Genomic DNA, 10,863 nt, shown 5'->3' on the forward strand with positions numbered 1-10,863 from the left:
GGTTCCCTGGGATCAGTTCCCTGGGATCCGGAGAACGCCACGCGGAGTCTCCCTGCAGGGTGAGGGGCCCCGGGTTCCCGCCCCCTCCCCCTCTACTCTCCCATTCTGCGAGCGCAGCCACCCTCCCCTCCCACGCTTCGGGAAGCGTCGCCCCCGAGCTCCTCGGTTCCTGGTGGTGGCTACTCGTGTTAGTGACTTCGTTTCTGCGCGTTTGCTTATTTTCATCTTTGCCTCAATTCGAATGTGTCCCCGCCACCAGGCCCCGCTGCTGGGCGAGACCACTGAACCCCCTGAAAGCTTCCCCGGAGCCGCGCGCATAATCCCGGGACCCTCTCTGGAAGGCTTGCGGAGAGCGGTGCGCGTGGCCTGGCACCGGAAGGAGCCAGCTTCCGGGCTCCGAGGCCCCCCCTGGACAGCGCCCCGGGCCGCGGGTTCCTCCTCCGATGCCCGGGCGTCGTCGCCGGGATCGGGAGCTTCGGGGGCCCGCCGGCACCGACGGTTTTCGCTTCCCTGGCGGGCAGCTGGACGAGGTCCCGCCGCTGCACCGGGAGGGACAGTGGGTGGAAAAAGCCGCTGCAGCGCCGGGGCGAGGGGGCTGGGGGCGCCGTCACTTGTTGCGACCAATAAACGGCGCTCGATCCTGATGCGCCGTTTCTAAAATCTTTAGCTGTGTCCCGATCCCTCCAACCCAAGCCCCTCGGCCAGGAGGAAGGGGCAAGCGAGAGCCGCTGGCTCTGTGGGGGGAGAGGGGCGCCGCGCCCCAAGAGCCCCCGTCCTGCCCTGCGGCAGCCGCCCCGGGGCGCCCAGCCGCCCGCTTCCCTCCGCAGAGCGTCTTCCCTGACGGTGAAACCGCGCGGGACACAACCCACCGCGGCTCATCACCCACTTACAAATAGCTGTCGCTAGGATTCCCGCCACTCCTCTCAGACCGGCCCCCCCGCCACCTCTGCCACTTTTCGGAGTCCCCCGCCCTCGTCACTGCCTCCCCGGAGCTGCGGGGCAGTCGGACGCAGAGCTGCCTAACCGCAAGAACGCCTGGCCGGAGCTGCCCTCTGCAGCCGAGCCGGCGCCCCCTGCCCTTCGCCGCCGCGCTGGGCGGGCGCCCCCGCCGCCCTCACTCCGCTGCTCCCGGCTCCTCGCGCGCAGGTCGCGGAGCTCCGCCACCGCTGGGTGCGGCGAGGCCGGCGCGATGCGGCAGCTGTGCCGGGGCCGCGTGCTGGGCATCTCGGTGGCCATCGCGCACGGGGTCTTCTCGGGCTCCCTCAACATCTTGCTCAAGTTCCTCATCAGCCGCTACCAGTTCTCCTTCCTGACCCTGGTGCAGTGCCTGACCAGCTCCACCGCGGCGCTGAGCCTGGAGCTGCTGCGGCGCCTCGGGCTCATCGCCGTGCCCCCCTTCGGTCTGAGCCTGGCGCGCTCCTTCGCGGGGGTCGCGGTGCTCTCCACGCTGCAGTCCAGCCTCACGCTCTGGTCCCTGCGCGGCCTCAGCCTGCCCATGTACGTGGTCTTCAAGCGCTGCCTGCCCCTGGTCACCATGCTTATCGGCGTCCTGGTGCTCAAGAACGGCGCGCCCTCGCCAGGGGTGCTGGCGGCGGTGCTCATCACCACCTGCGGCGCCGCCCTGGCAGGTGAGCGGGCCCCCGCGCCGACCCCCAGCCGACCCCACCCACCCCGCTCCGTCGGGCAGAGACCGCTGGGATCACTGAGTTCAACGACCTCACTTCCAGATGGGGAGACTGAGGCAGAGAGAGCCGGAGAGCTTTGAGAGTGGTCGCTCAGCTCGCAAAAGGGACTTCCGAGACCCAGAGAGCTCCCCAGCGCCCCACCAAGTCCCCCTGCCCCCTAATGTCCTGGCTTCCGACCCTCGCCCATGCTTCACCCGGCATCGCCCTTCCTGTCGCCCCCTCTCCTGGTCTTCCCCTGTCACCCCATTCTCCGGGAGAGGTGGGAGGGCCGCCTGAGCCTGGGAGCTGGAGTCCTCCAAGCCTGGACCAAGCCGGAAGGAGGGGGCCGTGAACTTCCTTGGGTCACGAGGGGCTGGAATGGAGGTGGGGGATGGGGGCGAAGCTTAGGTTCCCGGGGCTACTGCGGGGTGTCTCGTGCTGCGCAGGGGGCTGCGGCCCTGAAGCAGACGACCCAGGTGCTGAGCGAGACGAGAGCCTGGGCAGGGGTAAGCTTCACTGGGGGCCAGAACAGGCGTTCTCCCCCGCGCCTGGCCCGCTCCGGGTTACAGGCCACTGGCTGGGGCTTCCTCTCCCTTTGGTGCCCCACGGGGCAGGGGCTCCGGGGTGCAGGTACCACGCGCCCAAGTGACCTCGGTGCCAGCTCGGGGAAGCCACAGCACCTGCCCCGAGGGCATCTGCGCTCTCCGGGGCCTTTGTCTTGGACAGGGGAAGATGGAGTGACCCGGGGATATGGCGGGAAGGCGCTCTGAGCACTGAGTTTGGCTGTCGCATTTGACACGGGTGGCCGAGGGACGGCGGGCGTCTGTCACTCAGGAATCCGGTGGGCAGAGCTGGGGCGCGAACCCAGTCTCCTTTCCTACCCGACGCGTTTTCCCCGTGGGTCCCCGCCCACGCCAACCTGCTGTCTTCTCTCTTTTTCCTTCCCGCCCGGGCTCGGCCGTCCTCCTCGTGCGCCGCAGGAGCCGGCGACCTGACGGGCGACCCCATCGGGTACGTCACGGGAGTGCTGGCGGTGCTGGTGCACGCTGCCTACCTGGTGCTCATCCAGAAGGCCAGCGCAGACACCGAGCACGGGCCGCTCACCGCGCAGTACGTCATCGCCGTCTCTGCCACCCCGCTGCTGGTCATCTGCTCCTTCGCCAGCACCGACTCCATCCACGCCTGGACCTTCCCGGGCTGGAAGGACCCGGCCATGGTCTGCATCTTCGTGGCCTGCATCCTGATCGGCTGCGCCATGAACTTCACCACGCTGCACTGCACCTACATCAATTCGGCCGTGACCACCAGCTTCGTGGGCGTGGTGAAGAGCATCGCCACCATCACGGTGGGCATGGTGGCCTTCAGCGACGTGGAGCCCACCTCTCTGTTCATTGCTGGCGTGGTGGTGAACACCCTGGGCTCTATCATTTACTGTGTGGCCAAGTTCATGGAGACCAGAAAGCAAAGCAACTACGAGGACCTGGAGGCCCAGCCTCGGGGAGAGGAGGCGCAGCTAAGTGGAGACCAGCTGCCGTTCGTGATGGAGGAGCTGCCCGGGGAGGGAGGAAATGGCCGGTCAGAAGGTGGGGAGGCAGCAGGTGGCCCCGCTCAGCAGAGCAGGCAAGAGGTCAGGGGCAGCCCCCGAGGAGTCCCGCGGGTGGCTGGGAGCTCTGAAGAAGGGAGCAGGAGGTCGTTAAAAGATGCTTACCTCGAGGTGTGGAGGTTGGTTAGGGGAACCAGGTATATGAAGAAGGATTATTTGATAGAAAACGAGGAGTTACCCAGTCCTTGAGAAGGAGGTGCATGTACGTACCTATGTGCATACACTTATTTTATATGTTAGAAATGACGTGTTTTAATGAGAGGCCTCCCCGTTTTATTCTTTGAGGAGTGGGAAAGGGAAGAAAAGAAAGAAGCTGAAAGGTACTGACACAGAGCAACAAAATTAGCACCTGTGTGAATTATTTAGTGTGACTTCACCTGAGGCATCACAGAGACAAAAGAATGTGAAGCTACTTAACAAAGTAAGGCAACGTTTCTGCTTCAGACTCCTGGCACATTTACTTTTTGTCATTATAACCATAACTAAATATCTGCATGTACCAAGAGTCCCTAAGCCACCCCCTCCAAAGATGGAGTGTAGAAATGATGACAGCACTTAGTAAGTTCAAAGATGACATTCAGGGATGCATTTTTTGATGATAGAACTACAGTTTTTATCGCCAGCTGGGCAAAGAGTATATTGCTGAAATGATATATAAATATATTGAATTGATGTTTACTGTTTATAGTCATCTGAAATATCATATTTACTCTGATTCTACTCACTTGTTTTTTAAGAATAAGTGTCCTATTATTGTATTATATATTGATAGAAACTGTTAAAGCTATTTTGAAAATATGAGTTCTTAGCTTTAATCATGAAGTCTGAAGTTTGCTTTCAGTAATTATTTTAAAAGTTGTTTTGGTTCATTGCTTTATAATATTTATTATTGAATGCCAAACCTGTTCTTTTTTTTACTGTGTCCAATATTCTTTCAAGCAAATGCAATGGCTGGAATATAATTCAGAATTAACTGAAACCCAGCCAGAAGAGGGACCACCTGTAAAGCAAGTCCTTTCAAGTTTCACTGCACATCCCAAACCATGTTACAAAAAGAGCAACTGCTATATTCACATTATGATATTTTTCTATCTTAAATTTGTCAAAATAAAGTATGAGTCTAACTATTAAAGGATACATTGTTAGAAATTTATTTTAGACACATGTTCTATTGTTGCTGTATAGTTGTTTGTGTTTGCCTCCAATGTGTGGTCATAGTATCCGAGTGTAGGGGCCCCACCATTGGAAACTTCCTAAATTAACAAAGCTGTTTGGTTTGAAATAACAACAAAAACAGAAATGCATCTTCCAGTGAAGGAAGCTGTTAATGGTGTGGTGCAATGGCTCATGCCTGTAACCCAGCACTTTGGGAGGCCAAGACAAGCAAATGACTTGAGCTCAGGAGTTCAAGCAAGCCTGAGCAACATAGCAAAACCCCATCTCTGCAAAAAATACCAAAAATTAGCCAAGAATTTTGGTGTGCACCTGTAGTCCCAGCTACTCAGGAGGCTGTGGTAGGATGATCACCTGAGCCGGGGAAGTCAAGGCTGCAGTGAGTTCTGATTGTGTCACTACACTACAGCCTGGGCAACAGAGCGAGACCCCGTCTCAAAAACAAACAAACAGGGCATGGTGGCACGCGCCTGTAGTCCCAGCTACTTGGGAGGCTGAGGCAGGAGAATCACTTGAACCTGGGAGGTGGAAGTTGCAGTGAGCCGAGATCGCGCCATTGCTCTACAGCCTGGTAACAGGACAAACAAACAAACAGAAAATGATAAAACACTCCATCGCACTGAGGTACGAAAGCCATCCACACCAGACTTCAGTTAACATGGAGTCTGAGAAGTAATACATGGTCATGTCCACCAAGGAGGAAGCCTTCTGTGAGCTCTAGGCAGGAGAGATACTTTGAGAGTGAGGCGGCACTGAGATCTGCCAGCATGTTGCTGAGATTCTCAGATAGTAGCATCTTATATTTTTCTTTCTTTTCTAAAAATCAAATCAAAGCAAAAAGCAGAAGCAAAAATGAAGTTTCAGCTCCATCAGTTTGGCTCCACAAGCGGCTGAGCAAGTGTAATTGTGGTTTGTGATTGGCCCTGGTTTGCTGGTTTCCACAGGCAATTGACTATTTCCAGAGGTGCCTCCACAAGCCATTTAAGATGCAGGAGACCTCACATACTGCAGTTAGAAATGGTTTGCCAGGGTTATGATGACTTCTTCAAAAATAAGTGTTAATTTTAATGCTAACATGCCAAAGGGCAACATCGCGTTGCAACTATATAAAGCTGAGAATTAATGAAAAGCAGCAAAGTTGGATGAAGTGTATATTTCTTGTGGCTATCACTGCCAGATAAGTGGAATGATTGTTTTTTACTGAAAAAAAAGTCCTTTGGTTAAAAATGTGCGTTTACATTTATAGCAAAAGGATTAACTCTTTCCTGTCAATTAACTTGTAGAGACGCGGTATTTGACTTCTCTAGAGAAACAGAACCCATAAGAGAGTGAGATTTTAAGTAAGTGGTAATGATGGGGCAGTCTGAAGTCTGTAGGCCATGCTGGCAGGTGGGAGACTCAGGCAGGGTTTCCTTGTTGCAGTCTTGAGGCAGAATTGATGTTGCTACTTCTGGAAACTTTGCTCTTTGGTCTGTAGGCCTTCAACTAATTGGATGACGCATCTTACAAATGTCTTTGCAGCAACATCTAGACTGCTATTTGACCAAACAGCTGGGTACCACAGCCTAGCCAAGTTGACACATAAAAGTAATCCTTCCTCCACTGTCAGTAGTACTGGAGGCAATCCAAGACTCTGGTCCACCCTGACCAGAGTCAGGGCTCTGGTAGGGCCTTGCATCAAGCAGGCGGGGGGCTTCTGAGGAGCTCCAGGATATCCGCATGGGTGGGACTCCACTGGAAGTCACTCACCATTGTTGCTAGACTGATCCAGTCTTTGTCACTCTACCCCATTCTGACAACTTGGATTCTCCCTTGTTTCTGAGATTACACCCCCACCTAGTGCCCACCTGGGCCCCCGCTTCGACAGCCTGTTCCTATATCAATTCTTCATGGCTGAGGCCCAGCCTCATGCTCACCTGTCACTTCCCAACTAGAATCTGTCTCTAAAACACAGCATGATGTCAGACAGACATTCTCAACGCTGGGCCTATTGCTGGCCCCCTCCCACTAAATGCTGTCTAGCCTTATTTTATTTTACTGAGACAAGGTCTTGCTCTGTCACCCAGGCTGGAGTGCAGTGGTGCAATCATAGTTCACTGCAGCCTCAAACTCCTGGGCTCAAGTGATCCTCCCACCTCAGCCTCCCGAGTAGCTGGGACTATAGCTGCATGCCATCATGCCTGGGCAATTAAAAACATTTTTTTTTAATAGAGATGAAGGTCTCACTATGTTACCAGGCTGATCTCGAACTCCTGGTCTCAAGCAATCCTCTCACCTCAGCCTCCTAAAACATTAGAATTACAGGCATGAACCACTGTGCCTGGGCCTAGCTTTCGATTATTGAGGAATAGATCAATCAGAAACACTGGGGAAAGGCCGGGCACAGTGGCTGACGCTTGTAATCCCAGCACTTTGGGAGGCTGAGGCGGGCAGATCACTTGAGCCCAGGAGTTCAGGACCAGCCTGAGCAATATGGTGAAACCCTGCCTCTACAAAAAATACAAAAAAAATTAGCCAGGTGTAGTGGTGTGTGCTTATCATCCCATCTACCTGGGAGGCTGAGGTGGGGGGATCACCTGAGCCCAGGAAAGTTGAGGCTGCAGTGAGCCGTGATCATGCCACTGCACTCCAGACCGGGTGACAAGAGTAAGACCTTATCTCAAAAATAAATAAATAGGCCAGCAGCGGTGGCTCACGCCTGTAATCCCAGCACTTTGGGAGGCCGAGACGGGTGGATCATGAGGTCAGGAGATCGAGACCATCCTGGCTAACACGGTGAAACCCTGTCTGTATTAAAAATACAAAAAATTAGCCAGGCGTGTTGGCGGGCGCCTGTAGTCCCAGCTACTCGGGAGGCTGAGGCAAGAGAATGGCGTGAACCTGGGAGGTCGAGCTTGCAGTGAGCCGAGATCGCGCCACTGCACTCCAGCCTGGGCGACAGAGCGAGACTCTGTCTCAATAAATAAATAAATAAATAATAAAGAAACAATGAGGCAATGACTGCCAGAACTGTGTAGGTGAGAGGATGCATGCATGTTACCGGGGTTGCTGAGCAGAGCTGAGCACTGACCTGAACTCTTGTAAGACCAGCAGTCCTACAAAAGCAATCACTCATTGTCAGAGGACACAGTGGTCTAAGCACCTAATAGCAATACTTCACGAAGACAAAAGTGGGTGAAACTCTTAAGTCCTTAACTGACTGAAACCTTTTTTGTATTTCAGTTGGGGAACTTTCTATTGACCGATGTTCAAGCTCACTGATTCTCTCTTTGGCTGTGTTCAGTCTTTGGATGAGCCCATCAAAGGCATTCTTCATTTCTGTCACAGTGTCTTTGTTAACTTCTAGCATTTCCTTTTGATTCTTAGTTTTTCTTCTCTGTTTAAATTACCCATCTGCTCTTGGATGTGTCTGCTTTTTCCATTAGAGCCCTGATCATATTAATCACAGTTATTTTAAATTCCCCGTCTGATAATTCCAGAACTGTGTTATATCTGAATCTAGTTCTGACACTTGCTTTGTCTCTTCAGATGTGTTTTTTCCTCGCCTATTTAGCATGCCTTACAGGCTGTTTTATTGGCAGTTACATGCTGTATTAGAAAATATAAACTGAGGCAAACAGGCCTCTAGTGTGAATTTTCATGCTAATCTGGCTAGAAGTCAGGTTCTGTTGAATGTTTGCTGTGACTGTAGGTGCCAGAGGCTGCTAACTTCCTCTAGTGTCCTTGTTTTTGTCTCCCTGTTGTCTTTGAGCTTCCTGAGAAGTCCTCCTTCCTTAGAGCTAGGCACATTGCCACTCTTTCAGCTGGAATCCACTGCGGGTGTGGTGGTAAGGTTTGGGGGAGGGGAAGTGGTCTGCAATCTTATTAAACTTCAGCCTTTCAGTGGGCCTGTGTCCCTAGTCTCTGACCTTCACAAGTGTTTGCTGGCTTGTTTCCCCCTCTCCTTACATGAGACACGAAGGCTAGAGGAGCCTAGAATGGGAGAGATGCCCTTTTCCCAGGTGGGATAAGGCTCTGGTGAGCCTTTGACCCTGGTAGTCACTAGCATGAGTCTTAGTAATCTTTCTTTTTTTTCTTTTTTTTTTTTTTTAAGATGGAATCTCACTCTGTCACCCGGGCTGGAGGGCAGTGGCGTGATCTCAGCTCACTGCAACCTCCGCCTCCCGGGTTCAAGCCATTCCCCTGCCACAGGCTCCCGAGTAGCTGGGATTACAGCCGCCCGCCACCACGCCTAGCTAATTTTTGTATTTTTAGTAGAGACGAGGTTTCACCATGTTGGCCAGGCTGGTCTCGAACTCCTGACCTCAGGTGATCCACCTGCTTCAGCCTCCCAAAGTGCTGGGATTACAGGCATGAGCCACAGCGCCCAGCCGAGTCTTAGTAAAATTGGCCCTGGTATTGTCATGGGGAGTGCTCTGGTAATCACAGTGATTACTCTCCCCTCCCCCATCAAAAGGGTAAGGGGTGCCTTCTCAGCTCTCCACCACCTGTGGGGCTCCTGGAGGTCAGGCCCATGAAAACGTGATCCCCAGGAATTTCTCCTTCTCTTGATAGTCCATATTCAGCCTCCAGAAATTTATCAAAATTACCATTTAAGTGTTTTGACCAATGGCCCCAGTGGCCTCTGCTCCAGATAAGGAGATCTCAGCTATAAACTTTCTGGATTTACCTCTCTCCAGGTTTAGGGGTGGCAATTTGCCCCATGACCTCAGTTCTCTGATTGGTCCAAGAAAGGTCATTGATTTTCAGTTTTTGTTCATCTTTTTTCTTATTGTAAGGATAGAAGTAACCACTTCTAAGTTCTTCATATATTGGAGCTGTAACCAGAAGTCCTGGGTGAAGACTTTTGAAAAGTCTGCTCAATTTCTCTAAAAACAGAAGTTGTGAAGGGAACCTAGACATTCCTAAGGAAGCTCCCAAGAGAAAACAAAAGTGCCCAAAGCTACTGGCCGTTCTTGTAACTCCCGCCTTTCCATACCGCATGTTGAGTGTTGGCCACTTCTGCATTCAGCCATGGTGACATATGCATGTGGGTAACATTCAAATCCAAGTGCATTGTGAGCAAGAGTCCATGCATATTAAGATTGGCATGCCACGACAGCTGTAATTAGTATCAATTACCCCTTCTCCTTCTTGGAGTGCTTCACTTCTGCATAACACAAGTCTCTTCCACTTCTGGATTTTCTTTTACCATGTTTCAACCACCTTCTCTGACTCTTGTACTTTTCATGTTAATTTCCCAGTGATGACTGCTAGCCTGACTCATCTGTTGCCTTAGTCTCTAGAAACCATGTTAGATCTGCCAGGATGGACTTCATCACAGCATCTACTGAAACGGTACCCTCTCCCTGGCTATGTCCCCTCCTCCTTACATACAACACAGGTACTTCTAATTCTGAAATATTTCTCTCCCTGTCAGCTTTGTCCTGCTTCTAAGATAAAACAGTAGGGTTTGGAAGAGAGCCTGTGAGCAGAGCAGAGTATAACAGAATACCAGGACACACGACCCATAAAATAGAATCCCAAATCCCTCCTGGGAAACCATCCCCTTCCCACTCTGAGCTCAGGTGGTTCATATGGTGTTGACTCCATCCCTGCACCCTCAGAAGGAGATTCCAGCCAATCCAAAGTATGTCCTCCACTTGGCTACCAAGGTTAGTTCAGTGACAGTCATGGGACCTGGTCAGAGCCAGTGAGGTGCAAGGATGCTTTCCGCAAGACTTAATTAGGTTGCATTTTTTTTTCTCACTGGATTTGTACATAGGAGAATGGAGTAGGGTGAAGCAGAGGTGCTGTTGCCATCTTGCCACAAGGAAAAGATGTAATAGGAAGGAAACAACACAGAAAGGTGAACGGGGTGGAGTGTGGGTTTCTGGGGAAACTGAGTCTTAGTGATCTTAATTGTCCCTGGTATTAAGCTGACTTTCACCCTGAGTTTGCACTTTTCCTCAGATTGTCAGTTACATAAAACAAAGTCTTTGTTGTTGTTGTTAATTGCTTAAGCCATTTTGATTTGGGACTCCTGATACTTGCAACCCAAAGAGTCCCAAGTGACACAAACATAAATTAATGGCTCTTATCAAGCAGGGTTGGGTAGAGGACCAAAAGAGAGTTATTGTTTGTTTGTTTTTGGTTCTGATTTTCTCCAGGGATGTGAGCGAAGAAGCACAAGCTGCCTCCCTGTTGTCCCTTGGGCCCAACTAGGGACTAGATAGGCCTCGTTGGTCTCATCACTGTCTAGCATGTTATTTAGCATAGTCCTAAATAACCCATGAGTTTACCTACTCTCTTCCTCTTCAATTTGCAAAAGTCAACTGATTCCTACGTTTATGCTTCACAAATTCACTGGAGATTGCAGAATATTATAAATTGCATACTACTATAAATAATATAATAATAATACCAGTAATACCCAGTGCTTAT

General features: G+C 51.7%; 1 protein-coding gene across 1 annotated transcript; it reads left to right on the plus strand.

Moving 5' to 3' along the window:
* The first annotated feature begins 861 nt into the window (after positions 1 to 861).
* On the plus strand, positions 862 to 4,402 carry SLC35D3 (solute carrier family 35 member D3). The gene is made up of 2 exons (XM_518764.8): positions 862 to 1,628; positions 2,645 to 4,402. The coding sequence occupies exons 1-2, from the start codon at positions 1,190 to 1,192 to the stop codon at positions 3,454 to 3,456; spliced, it is 1,251 nt and encodes a 416-aa protein (XP_518764.3). The 5' UTR covers positions 862 to 1,189; the 3' UTR covers positions 3,457 to 4,402.
* Positions 4,403 to 10,863: the final 6,461 nt, after the last annotated feature.

Source organism: Pan troglodytes, chromosome 5 (genome assembly GCF_028858775.2).
Source record: "Pan troglodytes isolate AG18354 chromosome 5, NHGRI_mPanTro3-v2.0_pri, whole genome shotgun sequence".
NCBI lineage: Eukaryota > Metazoa > Chordata > Mammalia > Primates > Hominidae > Pan > Pan troglodytes.

Coding starts and splice junctions, on each gene's coding strand:
- SLC35D3 (XM_518764.8), top strand. CDS start 1,190: ATGCGGCAGCTGTGCCGGGGCCGCGTGCTGGGCATCTCGGTGGCCATC. Junction 1,629..2,644: donor CTGCGGCGCCGCCCTGGCAG/GTGAGCGGGCCC, acceptor CGTGCGCCGCAG/GAGCCGGCGACCTGACGGGC.